Source organism: Kogia breviceps, chromosome 4, assembly GCF_026419965.1.
Source record: "Kogia breviceps isolate mKogBre1 chromosome 4, mKogBre1 haplotype 1, whole genome shotgun sequence".
Taxonomy (NCBI): Eukaryota; Metazoa; Chordata; class Mammalia; order Artiodactyla; family Physeteridae; genus Kogia; species Kogia breviceps.
In genome coordinates this window covers 62,408,884-62,435,519 of record NC_081313.1, presented here as the reverse complement: position 1 = coordinate 62,435,519, position 26,636 = coordinate 62,408,884, and the positions used below count along the sequence as shown (strand labels likewise).

Here is a 26,636-nt window from a genome sequence, read left to right as displayed (position 1 = left end):
TGTTAACACACAATTTGGGTGTTATAGGTTAGTCTCTTAGCCCCCACCTCCAATCTGTCATAGGGTTACACCAAGCATATCTATTCAACACATCTCACATATGTCCCCCATCCTCACTGCCGCTGGGCTATTGAAATGGTCTCAAATTCACTCTAGCCTACTCTAAACTATCTTCCATTGCTGCCAGAGCAAAGCTTTGCCTGACCAACTCTTATTCGTGATTACATCCTCCTTTGTCTCCTGCTTAAGTTCATACATCCTCTATTCCTGCATCCATCACCTGTGCTGCAGTATCTGGTTACTTTCCTGTCACCTCTGTTTGGCTGTAAGATGCTTGAGGCTCTATCTCTATCACCTCATACAGAACCTAACAAAGAGTAGGCCCTTAATAAAATATGCCAAGAGTTAGCAGATAGACAGGACTGTTTTGAAAATGGCACATACCTCACATATGCTATAAGCTTGGTTCTGACAAGGAGGAAAAAGATGATACTCTTTAATAGAAAATTAGCTAGGATTTTAAGAAAATGACAGTGCACATTTTGACTGTTGCCTTCATGATACCAAGTAAATGTAAGGCATTTTGATCTGTTATCTGGATGTTTGTCCTACATTTTAAATTTTGCCAGTTTTCTAAACAGCCATTAGCAAAATAACTAAATTATCAATATTTGAATTCAGAGCATCTTTTAGCCCCTCCTTCACTGCTAGACTTACCACCTCAGTTAACTACTACACCTGTATGATCTAAAGCCAGCTCTAGAATGACAGGACTGTGTAAAATAAAGAGCACTGTAAATTATTTGCAGTATATTTATATTTTCATTCCATCCTCCCTTTCAGTGTGGCAGTGACTCTGCCTTGGATCTGATGGTGATCTCTGAGAGGCATTTATGTCCTCTTTTTGCAGATAACAGTATCTAGACCTCTTGGATTTAAGATCTGGCTTCAGAGCACCTCTATTCATACACAGAGGAATAGACCAACTTCACCCTATGGCAGGAAGCTGCCAGAGGTCCATCTGCCTGAAATTGCCACCAGGACTGCTCTTTTGGATTAAAGAAGCAATTGGAGGTGTCCTCTGTAGCAGTTAAATGAATTCTTAAAATGCACCTGTTAGCTGAGCAGAGACGTGAGGTTAGTTAGCTCTGCCCCACTAACATTTTAAATCCCAAGTACACATTAACATGGATCCTCATATGATAATCTTGGTGTTGCAAAGAGCAGAGGCCAGGAAAAATAGAACAGGGACAGCTTATTTTTAAAAACCTTTAAAAAAAATGAACTGTAAAAGTGAACATAGTATTAGAGAAAGTTCAGAGAAAGACATCAGCACAATGTTCTTTGCTTCTTTTTCTTTTTATCATGCTCATTTGCTTCAATGCCCATATTTTACCTTTATAATCAGAAAAACATAACCAAAATATGTTTTTTTGTTAAGTTTTTTAAACCTATATTCCACATCTTATGTAACTACTACCATTATTGTGTCCTTCCTTACAGTGTGTGTATAAATATTTTTATGTAGTTGGGATCAGTCTGTGATATATCTCCTTCTGTAACTTAACATTGCAAAGCACTTTGCCTGTCCCCATACTTAGCTTTTTAATTGGCTGCCTAATAACTTATTAAGTGGATGCACTTTATTTACGGAGCCCACTATTACAGGGCATCTTGGTTGTTCCTATCTTTTTAGTATTACTAAATAAAACAGTGGTGCACATCCCCCCTTCCTTCCCCACCCTCTCTTCTGAATCAGGGAGCACAGGTGGGTTGCCTCGAGGAGTTTGGAGATGTCCTGCGTCCAAGTTCATGCCCTTTTCCTAATTTTGTTTTGTCACCCCTTCTCCCCACCACACACACATCCAGCGTAAAAATGGGGGAACAGGGCGACAGCTGGCGAGCAGATAGGGAAAGGGGAGCCAGGAGACCCAGGCAGCGGCGTGAGATGAGGCGGAGGCCCCACCCCCAGCTCCGCGCACCCCATCCTCCATCCCCGTCGCGGGTCTAAGGGTGTCCATGCCCGGAACCGGTTGCAGGCCAGTCCGAGGCTTGGGAGACCAAGCAACGGCCCTTCCCAAACACACGAGGGGCACGAGCACTGGGGCCATCTAGTCGAAGAGCTGTAGAGGTGCGGGCGGGCGGAGGGCAGGAAATGTGAGCGCGGCCTGAGTCCGAAGACTGGACTTCAAACCCCTGCTCCACCTGGACTAGATCGGTGCCCCTGAGCTAGCTGACGGACTCTGAGCCTCAGTTTCCTCACCTGTAAAATGGGAATAAACGTGAAGAGGAGATAATTTGCATGAAGCACTCGCGCAGTGCAGGGCAGAGAGTAAAGACTCCGTAAGTGCAACCCAATATTGTTATCTCATCCTGACACCTAGGCAGTACCGTCGTGTAGGCGATTCGCGAGCGGGTAAACCGAGGCTCAGAGCCGTCCAGGTGCCTCGCCCAGACCGCAGAGCTTGATTAGGGGCTGAGGTGAAGCCCCGCGGCCAGGAGGGCTGAGTACCTCACGGGTTCCCCGAAACTCACCTTCTTGGCCCCGGGGCTTCCGGCCAGTGCCCTCGCGCGGCGGCTGTGGCGGGCGCTGAGTGGCGGGCAGCGCACGGAGCCAGAATCCCGCCCATCGCCGGGGGGAGGGTCCCACCGCCTCCCGCCGGCCCCGCCGCCCCGGCTGTATGCTGGCTTGGGAGTAGTTGCCCGCGCCCTCGCCCTATGGCCTCGACCTCGCCATGTTCCGTCCGGGCGCGCTGCGGCTGCGGGGCTTCCCGCTGCGGGGCTCCCCCGGCCGCCTACGCTCTGTCTGCGGCCGCGAAGGGTGAGTGGGGCCGGGTCTGCGCGGAGGTCCGCGTCTGGGCAGCTGCGGGGTGCGAGCGCAGGGCTGAGGGGGGTCTCCGGGTTAGGGGTGCTTCCGACCCCGAGAAGTGGGTATTCGGCTTTCTTCTCGAATTATGTGTGTTCTTTTCCATGCACAACCGTTCAAAGTGAGAATATCAAATGGTTCCTGGTGCAAAGATTCTCCTACCCCCATTCCCTTCCCCAGTCAACTGTTAGCAGTGTCTTCTGTATGGGGAGGCAAACGCAGGTGTATATATGGCCTTCTTTGACTTACTTATACCTTGCGTTTTACAATGCGTCTTGGAGAAGCTCATGATCTAGCTAGGAAGACAGACATGCAAATCAATATATCAAGCCACTGAGCAATATTTATAATTAGAGAAGCAGGTACACGGTGAGAGGACGTTGAGCGAGGAAGAGCATTGTACTCCATCTGGCTCTCTTCAGCCTGGAAAACACTGGAGGGAGGAGGTGATCCAAGATTTATAGATAATGGACTTCATGATGATTATGGGATTTTTTTTATGGAATAAAATGTTTATCAGTGTGTTTTAAAAGTAGACTGAGAAAAATTATTCTCTAGATTTCTTTGAGAAAAAGAAGTCATCTGTTCAATTCTTTAGCTCTATTAGGTATCTACAGTGGGTCAGAATTAGGGGAATGGGGTTCAAATGCCTCCTCCTCCCTCCCCCAATCAAGTTACCTAAGTCAGATTGAGGCTCCCAAATGATTGTCAGCACATGTAACTCTCCCAGGCACTAGATGTTAACTACTGGAAGAATAAGTAAGGACAATCACACTAGTCAGAAAAAAACAAAAAAAACCCTATAACTATCATAGCCTAGTAAAGCTACTATTTAAAAAAATGTCTTCCAGAGAAGAAAAGCCACCCTTACCTGCAGAAACAAGATGGAAAGACAGGGCAGAAACAGTGATAATTGGAGGTGGCTGCGTTGGTGTGAGTCTGGCTTATCACTTGGCCAAAGCAGGCATGAAAGATGTGGTCCTCCTGGAGAAATCGGAGCTCACTGCTGGATCTACCTGGCACGCAGTAAGAAAACTATCTCAACACTGTCATATGCGCTGAATTGTCACTTGTGCAATTGTTTTTTTTCCCATTCACAGCTCCCCACTGAGAGCTCTTTAGAGTGAGTTCCCTTTCCATAGCGTTGGAAGGTGCAATTGCCGTTTAGTTGGTACACTTTAAGGGGGTGATCAACATTTATGATGTTGAAAATCATGAGAAGATAATCTTGAACACATGACTCTGGATTCAAATCCTGACTGTCATTTTCTACTTACGTGACTTCTGGCAACTTCCTTAAGTTTCTAGTTCCTCATGTGTAAAATGGGAATATTAATAGTACCTACCTAATAGGGTTGTGATGAAGATTGAATTAATATGTGTAAAGTTATTATGGTAAGTGATTAGTAAATGTTAGCTTTTGTACCGAAGGATAGTGGCTGGGTGATCCTGAATACAGGCCTGAGACCTTTACCTACGTCCCCTCACCTGGCTTTAGTGATCCTTTTATGTTTATTGATTTATGATTTTAAGTTAGTGCTGTGAGACAACAGCTTGGCTTCATGAGGACTTAACTATGAGGGCTGAGAACATGAAACACAGCTTTCATGTTGTGTTAAATGAAACACACGACCAAGTCAATCTTGCCTATTTAATGGTATGCATAATTGTTCCAGTGCTGTATAATAATTGGGCTTACACTGAAAGCTGCTCAGGTAAATGAGGTGATTGACACTGCTTTCATACTGCCAAACCAATTATTTCTGAAGTCAGCTAAGATGGGAGAGGAAGATTTTATGACTGCAGGTGCCATTTTTGTTTGGAGGAAGAGTTGGGATAAACAACAAGGGCCTGCTGTACAGCACATGGAACTATATTCAGTATCCTGTAATAAACCATAATGGAAAAGAATATGAAAAAGAATATATATATGTATAACAGAATCATTTTGCTGTATACCAGAAACTAACATAACATTGTAAATCAACTATACTTCAATTTTCAAAAAGGTTGGGCAGTGTTAGCTTCCGTTCCTCATCCCTTTGCATCATTAGCTTTCCCCTACTGAGACAAGAGGGAACCCTGCTTTTAGCGGCCTTTTGACACCCAGAACCTGCTCACAGTAAGGGATAGAGTTGCATCTCCTGCCTCCAGATGAGTGTCGGGGAGATTGATGCCCAGACTTAAGCCCAGTTTACCCCAGAGTCCCTGTGGTCACATAGTCAGACCACACCCACCAATTGGATGGAGACTTCTAGAAAAACGGCATCAAGCCCTGCTCCTCTTCCTTCTTTCTTCTGCCAGCCCTCTCACTCCTCCGTCTGGGAGGGAGGCCCAGCTACCTGGTCCTCCCTGAGTGTCTTTTCTGAGTCTCCATAGGCACATTTGTCTCTTGTGTCAGCAGTTCTCCCTCAGCTTGCTTCCTGCTACCTGGAGAGAGGGGTCCAGGAAGCCACTGACCCTTCTGGGTCTTCTCCCCTCCCTGAACTAGACTTTCTATGCAGATTTCCTTTTATCATGGAATAGGAAGCCTGCATTTCTCCCACAGCTCTCCTATGACTTCTTTTTAGTGGACATTATGTCAGTCTTTCAATAAATATTTATGAAAAGCCTATATTGTGTCAGGCCAGCACTGTTCTAGGAGATGAGGACACAGCAGTGCGCAAAACAAAGCCCCTGCCCTCATGGAGCCACATTCTGGTGGGGCAGATGGAAAAAACACAAATGATGCTCTAGAGTAATCCGTGCCAGCAGAGTAGAGCGGGGTAAAGGGATGAAGAATGATGGGGATGGAGGAGACTGGAGGCTACTTCGAAAAGGTGACACTTGAGCAGAGACTGGGCAGGAGTGAGGGAGCAAGGCCATGAGGCTCTCCAGGTAAGAGCATGTAAGCAGAGGGAAATTTTGGCAAGTGGGAATATCCTGAGAGGGAGGGCTTACACCCTTTTAACACTTCCAGATTGTTAAGGAGGGTGTACACTTTAATATTTTAATTACTTTTTTGTTCATTGATAGTGGATTGACTGGATGTAACCTGCAATTTAGTTACTAGAATAACTAGAGTAACCAGAACCCCTGAATATTACTTCTTAAACATCCCATGAGTAATAATAATAACAATAAAGCAACATATCCTTAGCCTAAGATCTTTTAAGAAAAGTAGGCAAAGTTTTTAAGATGATGGCTTCTTCTTAAAAATTAACTGTGCAAAATAATTTCCCCTTAAGCAGATACCAGAATGAGTGGAAAAGGCATTTTTCTGCTTTGTGAACAAAGTAGTAAGCTCTGGTTCACAAAATGAGATTCATGCAGGGTGAGCTCAAGATCGACTCAGGCATCAGAAATCAGGTTATTTGGGCCCCTACAAATAAAGGAAAAGAAAACTGGATTGCCCTAGGAAGCTGATTAGAGGATTTCTTGCAAACGAGGGGGTCTCCCACCAAAGAGCATCCTGAAGGAATGCCACAGATTAGAATTTTTTTGACATATAATTGACATAATAGTTTCAGGTGTAGAACATAATGATTTGATATTTGTATATATTGCAACATGATCACAATAAGTCTGGTTGACATCCATTACCACACGTAGTTACAAAATTTTTTTCTTGTGATGAGAACTTTTAAGAGGTATTCTCTTAGCGACTTACAAATATACAATACAGTATTGTTAACTGTAGTCACCATGCTGTATGTTCCATCCCCAGGACTTCTTTATCTTATAACTGGAAGTTTGTGCCTTTCGACCTCCTCCACTCATTTCAACCCCTCACCGCCCCTGCCTCTAGCAACCATCGATCTGTTCTCTGTATCTCTGAGTTCCATTGATTTGTTTGTTTGTTTTTAGATTCCTCTTGTAAATGAGATCATATGGTATTTGGTATTTATAGTTCTTTGTCTTGTTTTATTTAGCATAATGCTGTCAAGTTCCATCCATTTTGTTACAAGTGACAGAATTTCCTTCTTTTTTATGGCTGAGTAATATTCCATTATATATATATATATATATATATATATATATACACACACACCACATTTTCTTTATCCAATCATTTTTTAACACAGAGAAATTTTGGAGCAGATATGAGAATATGGACGTTTTGGGGGTCCAGCTGAAGGGGCAGACTACAAAAATAAAGGCAGTCTCACTGAAGAATAACGTGTGCTCAAGGCTAAACATTTCTGGAACATGCAGGAATCAGATGCGCTGGGGAGGAGGGCACAGCTTGCAATGTGAATATTCAAAATGGAACCACAAATCCAATAGTCTTGAGGTTTTGCTGGATTTTAACAAAACTGTTTTGTTAGCACCCAATACTACTGCAAATATAGAACATTTCTTATAGGATGGAAGGAAAAGGGAGAGAATGGAGCAAGAAGCAGTTTTGGCATATGGGGTCCCCAGGAGAGGCTGCCCCTGGGAATGGTGTCAAAGTGGATGTTTTGGAGGGCTGAGGACTAAGGATGCAAGATTATCCATTTGGGGTGTAGGAAGACAATGCTAGACCTTTTTGTTTATTTTTATCTAAAAATATAAGAAAGACATTAAGCTTTACTAATCTTTATAAATAGTCCTCACCTTTGATGTGGGTGACATATTGTATATGATACCAATGTTGCCTAAGGGAGAGTTTGGTGCTCCACAACCTAGAGCGTCCCCATTCTTTCTTTTGTCTTCAGCCTGTCATGACATATTGCAGATCACACGCTATAGGATATCAATGTTATGATCGATTTTATAGAAACAAGGCTTTAAATAATATTATTTGTGATGAAAGGGAGAGGGAATGACCTTGAGAGTGTTGTACTACACAGAGGTTTGTTGGTTATCCCGTAACAATAATCAAAAGAATTGTAAAACTTAAAGTTTTTCTTTTACAAAAAGACAAGTGTCCCCAGTTTGGTGATCTTTGTAGTGATGGAAGTGGCTGCCAGTCATTCTATGTAGTAGATACATACAAAACAATAGATGCAGTTTATTCCTTCAAAATCAAGGTGATGCTCACAATAAGTGAAAAATAATTTTTGGAAAATAGTCCTGTTGGAAAGAAAGCCTTTTGAGAAGGGGTGTTTGGAAATGTTGGTATCATTATTAGATTTTTCTGGCCAAAATGATATGTATCAGCTAGAAAAAACTCTCATACATGCAAGAGATAAATTTAAAGTTAAGTTTAAACCCATTTAACATTTTCCCAAATGAGGAGTTTCAGTGGGTTTGTAACCATTTTTTAAAATGTAAAATGCAGTACCTCCCAATTAAGTTATAACAGCTGATGGACAAGAGAACGTGAAACATTAATAGTCAAATTTCAGTAAAAACCTTTTGGTAGGTGGTGATGGGAATGGAAGAAGTGGTGTCAAGATACAGAGAGTACAGCCAAGAGGGGGCACTTCTCCCACTTACATCTTTGTATCATTGACAGATAGCTTCTTCAGCTATCGCAGCTATTCAAACCATCGCAAAAGAAAACACACCAAGAAATTAGACCTTCAAATCGCTGTTTTACCAACATTAATCCAACATATATATTTTAGTAATATAAAATATTATATAGCCCTTGCTAAAATATTAATAAGCTTAATATTCAGAAGCTTTTCTACACAATAAATTTTTAAAATTCAAAAACCTTTCTGCACAATCAATAAAGTAAGAATTATTTACAATATTTAATTCATTTCCAGTTGTTTTTGTGTGTTTTATGATCTCTGCTAATATAGTAATACATATTTATATGTCATGTGGGAATAAAGAAATACACATATTTTAGTGGGTATGTGCAAATGTTTTTATTGGATGTGAGTGCATGGAAGCACTGGGATATGGGAAGGCTTGAGGTCAGTCACTGGGCTTTTTGAGGCAGTAGAGGCTCATGACAGAGTGGGAAGGATTATTAAAGAGAGAGAGAACATCACTAGTTTTAGCATCCATGGATGATTTTTCTAACTGCATCATTCCTTTCATACTTATTGTTAGTCTGCTAGAAGGAAGAGCTTTCCACTCTCCCTACTTATTTATTTATTTATATCAATAAGGATTTATAAATTCTTATTTTATTCAAAGGGTTATGTTCTTAATGATTATTCTTTTTTTTAAATTGAAGTATAGTTGATTTACAACATTGTGGTAATTTCTGCTGTACAACAAAGTGATTCAGTTATACATATTTATATTCTTTTTAATATTCTTTAATATTCTTTAATATTGAGCTAAATGTTTTGAATAAGAGCTTTACAAAACAAACCGATGTGACTCTTTCAGAAGAGAGGTCATTAACTCATTCTATGAAAACAGCTTTGCAGGGTGGGGAAGAAGATTGACGTAGTGTAGATATATCATTTTTGGGTGGTCTGGCTTAACCTAGGTTAAACTTAGAGGATCTTGAGGAGTGAATGGTGAACAGAACCCTAGGCCCAGGCTTGTGAATATCCATTTTCTCAACTGACACGAGATATATAGAAAACAAAATTGAGTTCTCTAGAAGATGCCTAGATTCTCTATTATTGAACTAGAAAACTTCACATCACACTAGATACCAAGCATGTAAAGAAGGATGTGATATTTGGCTGAAAGTTAGGGAGCTGGACTCACAGTTGCCTCATTATGGGGCTGTGCTATGAGAGGACCTATGACGTTAGGCCAACATTTTTCTCAGAAAAGTAGCCAAATGCTTGAACAAGTACTTGATAGACATGGAGGATTCTGGTCTATAAAGGATCACTGATGAACTTTAATGGCGGATTTTTTTTTTTTTTTTTTTTTTTTTTTTTGCGGTACGCGGGACTCTCACTGTTGTGGCCTCTCCCGTTGCGGAGCACAGGCTCCGGACACACAGGCTCAGCGGCCATGGCTCACGGGCCCAGCCGCTCGGTGGCATGTGGAATATTCCCAGACTGGGGCACGAACCCACGTCCCCCACATCGGCAGGTGGACTCTCAACCACTGCGCCACCAGGGAAGACCGGATTTTTTTTTTTTAATTGAAGTACAGTTGATTTACAAAGTTGTGTTAGTTTCAGGCGTACAATAAAGTGATTTAGTTATACATATATATTCTTTTTCAGATTCTTTTCTATTATAGGTTATTACAAGACATTAAATATAGTTCCCTGTGCTACATAGTAGGTCTTCATTGTTTATCTATCAATATTTTATATATAGTAGCATGTATCTGTTAATCCCAAACTCCAGATTTATCCCTCCCCTGGCTCTTTCCCCTTTGGTAACCATTAGTTTGTTTTCTATGTCTGTGAATCTATATCTGTTCTGTAAATAAGTTCAGTTGTATCACTTTTTTAAGATTCTGCATATAAGTGATATCAGGAGAACCGAATGCCCAACACGAAGAACTTTATAAATATTCCCGAACAGACTTTATTTTAAACAGATTGTATTCGGATGAGCTTTCCAGGATAAATTAGCTGCTGAATGGGGCCCCAGACACTTAACTGAGAGAACCTGCTTCATATCATTGCTTAGAATTCTTTGTCTGGATACTATATTGCATCTGCCAGAGTTGATAAAAGGGGTTTGGCAGGTAATATTTAGATATTTTCCTGAGAGTGATTATTCACTATTTATTCAGGAAATGTTTGCAGGGTATAATCTATGTGCTCATTCATCAACTGGTTAAGCTATGACAAAGGTCTGTTCACCACTCAACAGGCTCTAATTCCTAGCAATGTTCCACTTCTTCAATTTTGGAAATTTCAAGAAAGAAAATAGGAGAGCCGCTCGATTTAAGGGAATGGTGGAGATCGGGAAAAGGAAAACTTTTTGCTTGCTTGTTCATAGTCCTTTTCCTTCAGGGAACAAACGCTTTGTTGGTTTGAGTCCACATTGTATGCCTTCCCCCCATATTTTTCCTAATAGCGTACAGTCCTAAGTGATTCCATCTAAGTCATTCCATTTTTGAATCTGCAAACAATCCTTTCCCTAATAACTTTTAGGGACTTACTATATATGTTTGTTGGCTGGCTCTCACATTATTTATGTGGTTCAAGTGGGTTCTTAGAACCCTCACGAGCTTTATGCAATGTGCATTCAAACTAGTGCTGATGTGTTCTCATCCCAGAGCACTGGCTGGTGCTTGTCAATTTCTTGCCAGTGGTAAATTACTTCTTAACAGATAAACTGTCCACATTTTGAGAATGTTAATTTTTTTTGGTGTTTCCTTTCCTCCCCACTTTTAAGGCAGGTTTAACAACTTACTTTCATCCTGGAATAAACTTAAAGAAAATACATTATGATAGCATCAAACTTTATGAGAAACTGGAAGAAGAAACTGGACAGGTAAATGCATTTAGCTTGAAATTGTCTTTTAGGTCAGTTTCTCAGAGATACATAAGATTACTGAAGGATTTTGATATCATCATGTATCGCTGTGTGTAGTGACAGCCATGGCATGTGAAATGTGGTAGAAGATTCTGATGAGAGTTTAAGATGAGAACCTCTAGAGCTTGCTTTTCAATCAATTTAATTTCTTGAAGTGTATTACCCATGTAATTACCTGCTCCTGATTTTTTAAATGAGAAAAGAATAAGAAGCAGCTTTCAAAAATATCTTTAGTCAGCTTCTATATCTAGAAACTAAGATATCACAGCCTTTCTGCACTGGATTGCAAAGGATCTGACAACTGTACATGCCAGATTGTCACATGCCTTTGAAAAGTACTTCATTAAAAGCCCCTCACTTTTTTAAAAAAAAAGTTTGTTTGTTTGTTTATTTATTTATTTATGGCTGTGTTGGGTCTTAGTTTCTGTGCGAGGGCTTTCTCTAGTTGCGGCAAGCGGGGGCCACTCTTCATCATGGTGCGCGGGCCTCTCACTATTGCGTCCTCTCTTGTTGCGGAGCACAGGCTCCAGACGTGCAGGCTCAGTAGTTGTGGCTCAAGGGCCTAGTTGCTCCGCGGCATGTGGGATCTTCCCAGACCAGGGCTTGAACCCATGTCCCCTGCATTGGCAGGCAGATTCTCAACCACTGTGCCACCAGGGAAGCCCCCCTCACTTTTATTTTTATCACTTCTCATTTGTATTAGTGCTTTCAAAATAAAGTGGCAGGCAAAGAGTATCCATAGACTAAGACTGAAGTCTACTTAAAATTTTCATGCTATTTTCCTTGCCTAAAACCATCACACGGCTCCCCACAGTGTACAGGACAAAAGACAAAGAAGAAGGGCCTTCATTAGCTAAGCCCTGCCTGCCTTTCCAATGTTTTCTCTTGCCACTCTTTGCTATGCTCAGATGCTTCAGCTATTCTTAATTACGTACAGTTCTAGAATGAGCTGGGCTGTCCGCCTGAGACAGCATTCCCTCTGGTCCCCATTTCAGCATTCACCTTCCACCCTTTCCCGGGGGGCGTCTCCTTTGAGAAGCCATCCTTGACTTTGTTCACCCAGCAGTCAGGCGGAGCTGAGGGCATATCTCTTGGTTCTAAGAACATGTGTACACATACCTCTTATAATACGAACCCCTCTCAATTGTGATTGTTGCTTTACTGATTGGTCTTCCCTACAGATTCCGAGCAACTTGAAGATAATGACTGCATCTTTGATCACCGTCACCCAGGGCCTTGCTGAGTGCTTGGCCAACTAAAGGACTTCAATAAATGCCAGATGAATGTTTATTTCAATTCACACTTCATCTCCTCACTGCAACATTCTGATTCTTCATGTTCCCTCTTCAAATCCTTTGTCTTTCTTTGTTTCACATAATTTTCTTCCACTCTGTACGTGAGCACTATCTCATGTTGTAATTATGCATTTAGCTGTCCATCTTCACCTATAGACTGTAAGCTCCATCCAGGCAGGATCTTCATCTCTCTTGTTCACAACAGCATCTCTGGGGCTTAGCATAGTGCCTGGCACAGAGGAGACACTTAGTAAATATTTGCAAAATGAACATCTTTTCATATGATGTAAATATGGTATATAGCTATCACTTTCACTGCATAGTGAATCTCTTTTCTTACACACCTTCATTTTCATTGTGCTGGAGAAGAACCATGTTTGAGTGCCAAATAATGATTTATTTATGAGTTTTTACTGGCATTGTCATCACAGGTGGTGGGATTCCATCAGCCAGGTAGTATCAGAATTGCTACAACTCCTGTAAGGGTAGATGAATTTAAATATCAAATGACTCGGGCTGGCTGGCATGCAACGGAACAGTATATTATTGAACCAGAAAAAATACAAGAGATGTTTCCTTTACTCAACATGAATAAGGTATTTATCCTAAGGGCATTTTTTTTTTTTTTTTTTTTACCATTTGTTGATTTTAATTAAGATCAGAAAATGTTATTTTAGAAATTTAATTAGAAAAAACTTTGTGCACACATTTTGAATGTCAGAATCAGATGATTAATGCTGGAATTTGGGTAAATTATAAGATGGGCTATTATGTTTGCTAAATACTGTAAAGGTAATGAAAAGTCTTACTAGCTTTCTACCTATTACTACTGAGGAAACATTTTCAGTACCTCTCTATTACTGTGTCCCCCAGATCTGGAGGTTTCTATATAATAAACCTTCTGTTTGAGAAATGCAGAGAAGACAATAACCAGGTGTGACAAATGTGTGTATAGAAAGACTGTGTTACTAACATTTTTTTTTTTTTACAAAATCAAAGGTACATGTTATATTGCTACACAGATATCACCTAACTCATAGCTGTACTCCCCTGACAGGTATTGATCTAACCAAATTTAGCTGAGAAAATCCACTTGGGAATTTAGTGTCTTTTTGCTGTGTGATAATCCCATTTGAATAATAATAACAATGACTAATACTGCACTACCTAACACTACAGCACATACTTAATGTACTAGGTATTATGCAAAGCCATTTACAAGTATAATCTCATTTACTCTTCACAATAATAATAGAAGGTATAGATTATTGCTAAACAGTAAATTGCAGCTTAGATAGTGTACATAGTGGGCCCGAGCCCATCCAGCTAGAAAGAGCTGGAGGAAATTTGAACCCAGGCTCTCTGACTCCTTTGTACATATGCTACCTAAGGGTACGAGGTGGAGCTGTTCAGGGAAGCAGAGATTTGTGTTTCTCCCCAGTGTAGTATCTCTGATGCCTAAGGGTTCATAGCGTTGCTCTGGGAGCTGGGTTGTTAGCCCCTGTGAGTCTTGACAGGTTGCTGGCACTCCCTTTTCAGTAGTTTTGTGTGATGCCAATGTGATGGCAGACTGGTGTTGCATTGCATTGTCTGCGTTAAAATTCTGCCACCACTGCCAGGAAGGATATTCTTATATCTGTTTATATGTCAATCTTGGGATGCTCTGCTGGAAGTTCTCACCATCACAGATTTTTCTCAAGGACATTGGGCAATGGAAATATGTGGGAAGAGTATTCTCTGGCTCTGGGCAGGGTGCCAAATCAAATAGATCTAGGGTCACTGCATAGGGGCATATCCATTATAAAACACCAAAGTGACGTTTAGAAGTCTACAGTAATTCAAATTCCATTAAAACCAAAAGTCTCTTGCACTAAACCTATAACAAGAGATTGGATTAGTAATCCAAAACTTCCCACAAAGAAAAGCTGGGGCCCAGATGGTTTCTCTGGTGAATTCTACCAGACATTTAGAGAAGAATTACTACAATTCTTCACAAACTCTTCCAAAAATAGAAGAGAATTGAACACTTCCCAATTTATTCTGTGAGGCCAGAATGTATTGCTGTGATACCAAAACTAGACAACGACACCACAAGAAAAGAAAGACCTGTATCTCTTATGAATATTGATGCAAAAGTCCTCAACAAAATACTAGCAAACTGAATTCAACAACATATAATACGAATTTTTTTAGCATAATCAAGTGGAATTTATCCTGGCTATGCAGGGTTAGTTTAACATCTAAAAATCAATCAATGCAATATTGCATGAATAGAATAAAAGACAAAAATGCATCATCATCTCAATAGATGCAGAAAAAAAACTGACAAAAGCCTCTTGACCATACTTTGTGCTTAATAGATTTTTGTTGAATGGATGAGAACTAACTGTACTATTTCAGTGCTCATCTGAGTTTTATTCTTCTTTGTTTCCCCGACAGTACCTCAAGCCGTAGCACAAAGTAGGTATTTAAGAACTAGTTGTTGATGACTGAATCAAGTATACATTTTCCTGACACCGATGTATATTTAACATGTGAGTCTATTAACAGTATTAAACAATTAAATATAAATAATTAATCAATTAGTATTAAATTTAACTGCAAATGTTAGAAACCAAAATAATAATGCTTAAACAAGATAGACGTTTATTTCTCTTTCATTTTTGACAGTCCAGGGCTGAATGGTGGCTCTTATCCGTGAAGACTTCAGGGATCCAGTCACCTTCTGGATCATTGCTTTGTCATTCCTAGGATGTGACTCCTTTGTTCTTACTCCAAGATGGCAGCTAGAGCACCAGTCATCATGTCTGCATTCCAGACAGCAGAATGGAGGAAGGGACAAAGGGCATATGCCAGTTGTTTCCTTAAAATGGTTCATGTGACCATGACACTTTCATTTGACAGTTTCATTTGCATTTCATTGACCAGAATTTAGTGATAGTTTTAGGTACCATCTGGAGCTAGTACCTGCCAACTATTGGAAACTCTTTGTTCTTAGTGGTTATGTGTCTAAATAAACATTTGGTTTCCATTGCTTTGTGGGGGAGGGGAGAATGAATGTTGGAGACAATTGCAAGCCTCTGTCAAATAGCCTGTCTACTTAACTCTCAATGTGAGTCCTGCCTAGCTCTGAGCTTGGACATAGGACAAAAAAAGTGGAGACTGATCAATCTGATGCCATGATGCATTTTTCAAGTCCAGTTTTGCTAAACATTTGCTGGCAGGATAGAGTTACACTGAGTGAGTATATGTATTCATTGAATATTGACTCTTTTGTGATCGATTTAGATTTTAGCTGGACTGTATAATCCTGGAGATGGTCACATTGATCCTTACTCTCTAACTATGGCTCTGGCTGCTGGGGCTAGGAAATATGGTGCCCTTTTAAAATATCCTGCACCGGTGACTTCTTTGAAACCCAGGTCAGATGGAACATGGGATGTTGAAACACCACAGGGATCTATGAGAGCAAATAGAATTGTGAATGCTGCAGGTAAGCGTCATTTAAAAAAAAAATACTGTTTTTTTTCAAGTGGCAAAGAAATAAGATATTTAGTCATAACGTAATGTTTTATACTGTGAACATTGTTATGAAACACTGTGGTACTCCCACGGCGAACATTTTGTCTGTTTCTAAGCTACAAAGCTCTCCCTCCATCACTTTGCTCTTGTTGTGTGAGATACAACTCTGTCCTTGGTTGTCCATAGTGAGTTGGTTTTCTTCTCCATGCTCCATTTTATTCTGCTCCGGATAATGTTTTGCCAAATTATGCTTCTTTTTCCTTCCTGTGTTCACACTTTCTTTATAATAATAACCAAATTCTAATGTTCAAATTCACGAGCATCCTCTTTGCTCTCAGTTTGCTTTTTTATTTTTTTAAATTATTACTATTATTATTATTATTTTTTGCGGTACGCGTGCCTCTCACTGTTGTGGGCTCTCACGTTGCGGAGCCCAGGCTCCGGACACGCAGGCTCAGCGGCCATGGCTTACGGGCCCAGCCGCTCCGCGGCATGTGGGATCTTCCCGGACCGGCATGTGGGATCTTCCCGGACCGGGGCACGAACCCGCGTCCCCTGCATCGGCAAGCGGACTCTCAACCACTGCGCCACCAGGGAAGCCCTGTAAAATATCTTTTGAGAAACACTGCTCTATCAGTGTTCCTACAGGAGAGGGACTGTAGGAACCATTCTTGAGCAAGCAGAGCTGAGGAACAGTTTCCGACCCTGCTGACCTCTTGGTGTGCAATAGGCTAACTTGCCTTTAGTACTGCTTTAAACACAGCTTCACTTTACCTTCCTTCTAACCTGAGCCCCAGAGGCAGCTCGAGGGCAAGGGCAGGAGCTATTCACTGTGATGCAAGCTTTTTCTTTGCATGGTGAGGAATGTTTCTCTTGACCTTGTTACAGTTGACTCGTTAAGCCCAGAGATAACTTTGTAAACTTTACTTAAGAATTTTCCTAATATGGTAAATCAGAAATGTTATTGTGTCATGCCAAGATGAAGCCCAATGTTCAGCCAAAAAAGAATTGCTTAATTTTACCAATACTTTGCATCAGAGAATGTCACTGTATAAACATCATTGTCACTGTATAAACCATCTAGTAGAAGTAAACCTGTCCACCAGCCTGTACTGTTCATTTTAACTCCACTTCTGTCAGTCACTGCATTTTTAAAAATGGGAAGCCATTTCTATTGATCACTTTTTTATTGACTCTTCTGTTCAGTGTCTTTTCAGGTGATAATGGTAGGTTATAGAGGATTCCTTCACATTTGTTTCTCTTCCCTTTGAACTTGCTGGGTGGGTGATCTAGCAAGGGTTGAAGTGTAATCCTGGCAAGTTTTATGTTAATTTGATTGACATATAGAGGAAGAGAATGCCAACAGACACCACCACATAGGGAAAAACAGTGTTGAGCTTGCTATGGGGTTTGGAGTAATATAGTTATATGATATTTATGCATACACTTCCACTTTATTTTAATGATGAAGTATGTTAATAAACAAGCAATTAGATTCAGAAATTTATAAATATATTTGAATAAGACAGGATTTATTTTCTTCAATTTATGTTTTTAATTGAAGCAAGTATATTAACCACTGCAGTAGTTTGAATTGCTAGGCTAAATATTTTGGCTTTTTATATTTTAAAACTGCTCCAGTGCATATAAGTAGAATATGTGGCTTTACTATATTATCCTACAAAGTCCTGACATTGGTAATTCACATCTTCCTAGGCAAGAATAAATTAAGTAATTAAATTATTCAAAGACCAGCAAACAGCTCTAATGCCCACAGGTAAGATTTTTGGTTTGCAAATGGACACCCATTTCTTGGGCTGTTATCCAAGTGTGACCAACTTAGCCATTAGGCCAAAACAAAACAACAGAACGCAAGAGTGATGTTTAGATGCCATATAAGAGTACAGTAGTCAGGGTTCCTAGACTCATAAGTGATGATTTGTGACTAGCTCTGAACTTCATAATGACAGAGACTTCAGAACTCCTCATTAGATTGTCAAAAAAAGGAGAAACAGAAATGGTTAAAAATTTAGAGAATGCAGCCTCTAAAGAAATAACTTAAGGAAGATTCCCTAATCATTTGAATGATTATTCAAAATTATTATGAAACAAACAAACAAGCAAATAGAACTCCCCTTCCCCCCAATAATTCGTTGATGGGTCAGGTGACCCTGCATCCCTGCCAACTAATCATTTTTATCATTTTAGATTCTCAAATACCTTTATACAAGTGAAGGAGTCTTGGATTTTTAAAATAGTCTTTCTGTAGCAAGAAAAACCAGTAAGATGTGACCATTTCAGGGTCTCCCAGTGTGACCTTGGGTGTGTCTCTTTATTGTTCTGGACTTTAGCTCCACATCTGTAGCCTGAAGAGTCACCTAGGGGGAGAATCAAGGGTCTTTCAGTCACAAATTATCTGGTTCCATCTTTTGCAAAGGAAAAAAAATAATATTCATTTCCCCCAAGAAGACAGTCCCCTTGCACACTGAAGGGAAAAACACAGGTTGTGGGAATTCCCACTTATCTATGAGCCCTCTCCTCTTTGCTGTGGCACCTCCTCCCCCCTGCTCTGGACACCAGGTGCCTTCTTGCCTTTCCAAGAAAGGATCTTCCAAACATATTCAAACTAAACTTTTAAAAGAACAAAAAACTTAAAAGGTTATCTCTCCCAAAGTGTATACATTTTCAAATGTTAAGTTAACAGAACAATTCTGCGTTTGTGGAATTTTAGGCTTCAACAATTTGGGGAGAGGAGGGTCTGGGGGATAGAGGACTAACTAGTAGGGCTTTATTATGCATGATTATTATGTTGATCACATCTACCCGGGGGCTCTTCCATTGCCTGACCTTCCCTGCTCTACAAGTAAGACCAGTCTATTACTGTCTTTCTTATCAACATTCTATACATTTGGGTTGTTTATTTTTTTTCCTTCAAATAATTTTCTTTTTTGCACACCTTTGCTTATGGGCAAAATTGTTTTTCAGGAATGGAGTTCCCTTAGATTCTTCAAAACTCTGTGGTAGTGTAAAATATTGTCTTCTCTTCTCCGGTTTAATTTTGCAATGGCAAAAAATGTCAAGTTTTTATGGACATTCTTTTTTTTTAAATTTAGTGAAGTATAGTTGTTTTACAATGTTGTGCTAATTTCTGCTGTATAGCAAAGTGATTCAGATATATATTATACATTCTTTTCCATATTCTTTTCCATTATGGTTTATCACAGGATATTGAATATAGTTCCCTGTGCTATACAGTAAGACCTTGTTGTTTATCCGTTCTCTATATAATAGTTTGCATCTGCTAATCCCAAACTCCCAGTCCATCCCTCCCCTACCCCTCCCTTGGCAACCACAAGTCTGTTTTTTATGCCTGTGAATCTGTTTCTGTTTTGTAGATAAGTTCATTTGCATTGTTAGGACATTCTTTAGACTTTGCCATGAGCACTGAAGTATTCTAAATATTTTATTTTAATTGAAATTGCTGTATCAGTGTTGTCTGTGGTATGTTTTTATATGTAGTGACATTTTTAAATGATTTTTTTATTTCAGGGTTTTGGGCTCGTGAAGTAGGTAAGATGATTGGACTAGAACACCCTCTCATTCCAGTTCAGCATCAGTATGTTGTCACATCAACCATCCCTGAAGTGAAAGCTTTAAAGCGAGAACTCCCGGTGCTCCGTGACCTGGAAGGATCTTATTACCTCCGACAGGAAAGGGATGGACTTTTGTTTGGTCCATATGAAAGTCAAGAGAAAATGAAAGTTCAGGACTCATGGGTCACCAGTGGAGTTCCTCCAGGTGGGTTCAGCAAATAGAAGTGTGTGCAGACACATCTATTTTATCTTCCTTGTAACTCTGGGCTGGCTGTAGAATAAGATGACACCATAATACTAGACTATCAGATACCTGGTACATGGGAAGTGAGGGATTCGAGGTAAATTCTGTTCTCATATCCCTTTGAACAATCACAGCAGGGGATAAGGAAAGAGAATTGATGGTGGAGAAGCTGAAAAAGGTGCTCCCCGCTGCTTTGGAAGGCCCCAGGTAATTTTTACCTGCCCACACCAACCTCCTGCACTCCCCTTTTCTCCTCACTCCCCTGCATACTTGGTCTAGTTTCTAGATTTGGATATAGCTGCTCTTGTTCTTTGACAGTTGGAAACACAACAGGTAGCAGAGATAGGACATCCATCCTGTTAAGAATGAAAGCCTCAAAGTCTATAGCAGAGTTGGTAATTTGGTACTGCGAAGTGAAGCCCTCCTGTGCTGCATAAATGGATGTGGAAGAGTCTTAGGCCTCAGTGCCAACTCAGGAGGTACTATAGTTTCTCTTTCAAGTTCTGTAAGGGAGAGAAGGACCTGTTTTTGTTTTTCATGAAACATTTCTGCAGAGCCAGATGAAGGGTTGGTTCACCTAAGGAGGTATCTCAGGTTTTAATCTATAAAAGGAGCTAAAATGTCATTGGCACACAAATATTATAGGGAATATAAAGACATGGAGGTAACTGTGCTTTCTAGAATTATACTTTGATAAGCTACTTGGGCTAGGGAATGAATCCCTCCCTCCTACTCTTCAAAGAACATCTGAGCCCACATTACTGCAAATGATAAACCACCTTCCACAGAAGTTGGGCCAGCCACCTGAGGGCTTCGGTTTTGCTGGGTGGGCTCTGCACATTTGGGCCTGAGGGGAATAGCTCCTGATCCCAGAGGGAGGGCTGATCTACCACCTGGGAGTCTCCTTCTCTGTTCTTCCCCCATGCTGGCAATCTCTCCTCCAAATTAATATTTGAACAAATATTTAATAATATTTATTGAACAAATATTTAAATAAATCCAGTTGGAAGAAGAGCCAGATTTTGGGCTGGCCCTGGGTGTCTACATGCCCTGGTCTAACCCTAGTGATCTGCAGGCCTCCCTGACCTGACATGCAGTCCACAGGAGGGACAAGAGGGAGCTGGCTGGCTGCTGTCCGGGAGCATCCCTGGTATTGGTGGCGATATTCTTTTAGCAGCTCATCTGTAGCCCTGCCTTCAATCCCAGTGCCTTTTATGACTGAGAAGATGCCTGTGCTCCAGACCCTGACTTTTTTCTCAGAGTTCCAGCCCTCGGATGTGTATAGAAGAGGGCTAGAGGAATGAAGCCTCCATGCCATTCCTTCCCCGCTAAGAGTTAAAAGGTGCCTAGAATTCATCATCCTAGATGCTAAAAGTGGTTTTTCATTTATCCCCACTGTCCTGACATGACTTTGCAAACTCCCATTTGCCCTCACCTGAGAGGATGAAGCAGACTTCTATGGTTAATTGAAGGATAAAAGACCTCTCTTGACAAACCAAATTATTATTGTGTGTTTTTTAAAATTGTGATCGGCCTAAATGCTGGAAACTGCTAATATGCATACATTAAAATTTTCTATTAAAAAGGTTAACTTTCATGATTTATTGTTTCAGGAAATAACATTATTCTTCTCAGTAATATAGTGTACTAATATAACAGTACTCATCTGTTGATAGTAAATATCAAGTTTAGACTTAAAAAAGAAAGTACAATACCTTCCTAACGGGCCATCTTTAAATGTAAGCTGATTCAGAGATTTAAATCACTTTTGAGCACACGTCAGGGCAGCTGTGGTATCCTGACCACAATGGCATTTCTCTTCAGGTTTTGGAAAGGAGCTCTTTGAGTCTGATCTAGACCGAATCATGGAACACGTTGAGGCTGCCATGGAAATGGTTCCAGTCTTGAAGAAGGCTGACATCATCAATATCGTCAATGGTCCTATCACCTATTCTCCTGACATTCTGCCTATGGTAGGGCCCCATCAGGGGGTCAGAAACTACTGGGTGGCTATAGGCTTTGGGTGAGTATCTCTGTGTAATTCAACATTTATTATAGAGTTATGTAGTTTAGAGAAGTCTTATCCCATTATCTCAGGCCAAGAATGGAAAATGGGAGAGAGGCAGAGAGTCTTCTCCCTTTTATGACCAGTGAAATGTGAGGAATAAAAAATTTTAGTCTTAAAACTTTGACTTGTATAGGTTTAAAAGATTTGTACACAGAAGGGCAGTGATTTCCTGGTATTTTCTCTTTGCATATTTCCTGCCATTTCCATTATTTATGTTTCCTTTCATGTTGTGAATGTTCAGATAGGTCAATTTGCCCCACTTTTACAAGAATGTTTTCATAACACAATGTGACAAAGATAAATCAAAATATCAAATGTGTAATGTGTCTGATTCAGTTTTCACCATAATTCATGTTTGTTCAACATGATTTTTGTTTCTTTATGATTTCTCTGTTTGCTTACTATTTATGGTTCCATTACCCATTTGATGTTTCATCTCTAATATTTGTCCCATTAATTTGGTGAATATTAACATCAAGCCTACCTTACTATCATATCAGAGTTTCTAATATTTTACTTTTCTTCCCCATTTTATTTGGCCATTTATTCAACTGATATTAGATGATTGGCCAGCTTTGTACCAGGTCTAGTTCTGGGCACTGGGCTACAACTGAGAACAAGGCATTAAGTCTCATCAGAGGCACAAGGCTGGTTGGGGTGCTCTTCTTCCAATACAGTAGAGAGGCTGGGGTCTGAACTAAGGAAGCAGCAGTGGGCACTGAGAGATAGGAAACAAAATTATTTAGATTTGGTGATTGATTGCATTAGGTCTTAAGGGAGAGAGAAAAATAGCAAATGATGGCAACCTTTCTTACTTGACTCCTGGTTGGACGCTGGGGCCAAAGGAAGAAATAATTGGAAAAATAATGAGTTCCATTTTTGACAATGTTAAGTTTAGGTCTTTGGGACATCCAGAGGGAGAAAACCAGATGAAGATAGGAAGCTGGAAGGTGTAATGTAACTGAGGGCTTAGGAAATCCCCTCTAGAGTCCATAGGTAGGCATGTTCATGTGGGAGTGTTTCTCTTGTACATCACTTATATATATCTTCTTTGCAGAAAAGTCTATTTGTATACTTTGCCCATTGAAGAAATTGGATTATTTGTCTTTTTATTGTTAAGTTGTAGGAGTTCTTTATATATTCTAGACACAAGGCCCTTATCCCATACATGATTTGCGATTTTTTCCCATTCTGTGGGTTTTTCATTTTCTTGATCATAGCCATTGAAACAAAAGTTTTTAATTTTTGATGAAGTCCAGACTGTGAATTTTTTTCTTCTTTTGAATGTAGTTTTGATATCATATGTAAGGAACCATTGTTTAATCCAAGTTAATGAAGATTTATACCTGTGTTTTCTTCTGAAAGTTTTATAGTTTTAACTCTTTGCTTTTAAATATATATTTTTTCATGTGGATCATTTTTTTTAAAGTCTTTATTGAATTTGTTACAATATTGTTTCAGTTTTATGTTTTGGATTTTTGGCCTTGAGGCATGTGGGATCTTAGCTCCCCGACCAGGGATTGAACCCACACCCCCTGCATTGGAAGGCGAAGTCTTAACCACTGGACCACCAGGGAAGTCCCTAGTTTTAACTCTTACGTTTAGGTCTTTAATCAATTCTGAGTTAATTTTTGTATGTGCTATGAGGTAAGTGCCCAGCTTGATTCATTTGAGGATAGCCAGTTTTCCCAGCACCAATTGTTGAAAGACTATTCTTTACTCATTGAAATGTGTTGGCATCTATGATGTCTTTTTTCTGACACCACTTCTGACATTTAATTCTCCAATTCTCTGACACCAGCGGACTATCCAACAATTCAATTCAATTCTGCTGCTAACTCCCAGAGTTAGTGCAGACCCCACTAGTTAAGGACTCAGTCCCATAAAACTGTCCTCACTTCAGATGCCAATTTCAGATGTCCTCACTTCCAGGGATCACCTGTAATTCTGACTGAATGGCTACACATTTGGAGGTTCCTGCAACCCCCTCCTCAGGTTTGATAATTCAGTAGAATGATCACAGAACTTAGAATACAACTCAGGAACATCCAAATGGAAAGGATGTATAGCGCAAGGTATGGGAGGGAGGGGTCTGGTGCAGAGCTTCCATGCCCTCTCTGGTGCACAATCTTCCTAGTACATCAGTGGGTTCACCAACCCAAAGGCTCTTTGAACACTGTTGTTTAGGAGTTTTTGTGAAAGTTTCATTACACAGGCACAGTTGATTAAATCATTGACCATTGGTGCTTGAACTTATGGTGACCAGCCCCTATTCTGAAGTTATCTAGTTCCCATGGAGCTATCTGTTAGCATACAAAATAATATAAATTCCAAAGGTTTTAGGAGCTCTGTGCCAGGAACTGGAGACAAAGATCAAATATTTATTTATTTTATTGTACCACATCATCCTTGTCAAAATCAATTCATCATATATGTATGGATTTATTCCTGGACTCTCAACTTTATTCCATTGATCTATACGTCTATCCTTATGCCAGTACCATGCTGTCTTGATTACTGTATCTTTGCAATAAGTTCTGAAACTGGGAAGTGTGAATCCTCCAACTTTGTTCTTTTTCAGTATTGTTTTGGCTATTCTGGGCATCTTAAATTTTTGTGTAAAATTTAGGACCAGCTTGTCAATTTTTTCAAAGAAGCCACCTAGGATTTTGGTAGGGATTGCATTGAATCTGTAGATCAACTTGGGGAGTATTGTCATTTTAATATTGAGTCTTCCGATTCATGAACAAAAGATGTCTTTCCATTTGTTTAGGACTTTTAATTAAAATATTTCTCAATAATGATTTGTAGTTATCAGAGTATAAGTTTTGTACTTCTTTTACTAAATTTATTCCTAAACATTTTATTCTTTTTGATGCTGCAATTAGCTTAATCACTGAATTATTGATTTAGTCAACACATATTTGCAGATCATTGCTCTTTATCTGTGAACAAGAGCAGACAGTATTCCTGGCCTCATGATATTCATATTTTAATAGAACACCTGTCACTAAGGACATTAGGAATTTGCTTTCTTTAGAACACTAGTTATTTATCACCTAGAAATTGTATCTACTTGTATGGGGCTGATGTTGGACTCCTGCTTTGATTGCTCTGGGTAATTTTCCCAGGTTGTAGATGTCGCGAGGTGAATGGGGAAGATAACAGGTCAGGGCAAAGTGCCACACTCTCTCTGACCAATTTGGTCTGACCCCAAAAGGCCTTCTTGTTATTTAAAAGTTGGGATTGCTGAGGTATTTCTTATGTAACATGGTGGAATCATCACATCGGCTACCCCTCCCAATTTATATCACTGATCCATCCCATGGTTCTGAAGGCCAATGATTTCCATATCTGGCTGAGCACAAGGGCTTGTTAAAAAGCAGAATCTCAACTTTGTGTTTAGTCACTTACACGTGTTTCATCCTCCTTTGCATCTTATCTGTGAAATTCTTATTAGTTATCACTAGAATCCATGAAAGGTGTGTGGAATTGGAAAACCAACAAGCAAACAGATTCCCAGACACCCCTCCTATTGATTCTGACTCAGTAGTCTGGAGAGGGGCCCAAGGATCAGCATTTCAGCATTGTCTGTTATTCTAGTCCAACCAGTCGAGAGAATAGGTATTTGCAAACTGTCTACATATATGCCAGTGCTCATTTTCCTTACTCACAGAATACCCTCAGTCAAAGCTGTTTTACTTTTATACCAAATCGAATAAGTTCTTCTGCTTCTAGGTGACTAACACAGTGCTCCCCAAATGTTTAATGAGTTGGATTGAATTGAATCTAGTTATCCTGGCTTAGAACAGATTATAAACAGCAAATTTAAAGAGAGGAGAGACAGTTTCACAGTTATCATAAAAAAGCATACACAAACACTCAAAGAGCATAGCAGCTGGCCCATGTAGAAGAAGTAGGTTCTACAGATTAATGCTAGACCTAGAAGAAGAGCTTCACTCTTCTTTCCTCTTCAAGTTCCCTTTCACTTCCACTTCACATGTTACTTCCTTATGAAAATCTTATCCATTGGGCAGAGGTATACTCTGTTGTTGGTTACACAAGGACCCATAGCCACCATGTACTGTTTGCCAACTATGTGGTTTTAAATGCCATGTCAATTAATTCTCCACCAGCACCATAAAGTGTGCACATGTGGAGACTAAAGCTCAGGGTGGTTACACAGCTTGCCCAAGGTCACACAGCTGGTAGTGGCAGAACAAAAATCCTACCCAGATCTCTCTTACTCTATGCTTTTACACTTTTAACCACTATACCAGGGGCTCTCAATAGATGTTTCATAGCATTCAGTTGTATGGGATTTTACATATAATTTAATAATGGTTATAGAGGTGAAGTTTGTAGAAATTTACTTTTTAAAAATAGATTTGATTCAGTATTATCCTCAAATAACAGCACTCAGCCCCATTTATTGGAAAGAACACGATGGTGTAGCAGGGAGACCACAGGAAACCAAAGCGCAACCCTACCTATGCCCAAGGAGTCTGCAAGGATGTAAATTCTGTTATGTGTGTCTTGGCTGAAGAAAGATTGAGAACCATTGAAGAAGTAAAGTCCAATAACAGGGAGTGTATACTGGGGGCAGAAGACTGAGTTTGTATCCTGAATCTGCACTTTATTGCTGTGTGACCTTATTTAACCCCAGAGTGCAGGCTGGTTTTCTCATTGGTAAAATAGAGTTGCTAAAGAATAAATCA

The 26,636-nt window shown here is 40.1% G+C and overlaps 1 protein-coding gene across 2 annotated transcripts in view; it reads left to right on the top strand.

The window, feature by feature from the left end:
* Positions 1-2,612: 2,612 nt before the first annotated feature.
* DMGDH (dimethylglycine dehydrogenase) overlaps positions 2,613-26,636 on the top strand; it is a 64,301-nt gene continuing 40,277 nt past the window's right edge. For both annotated transcript variants that reach the window (XM_059060659.2, XM_067031198.1), the window contains exons 1-7: positions 2,613-2,821; positions 3,718-3,892; positions 11,056-11,154; positions 12,923-13,087; positions 15,780-15,984; positions 19,563-19,811; positions 21,675-21,873. In XM_059060659.2, the coding sequence (XP_058916642.1) occupies positions 2,736-2,821; positions 3,718-3,892; positions 11,056-11,154; positions 12,923-13,087; positions 15,780-15,984; positions 19,563-19,811; positions 21,675-21,873 (1,178 nt within the window). In that variant the 5' untranslated portion in view covers positions 2,613-2,735. The remainder of the gene's footprint in view (positions 2,822-3,717; positions 3,893-11,055; positions 11,155-12,922; positions 13,088-15,779; positions 15,985-19,562; positions 19,812-21,674; positions 21,874-26,636) is intronic.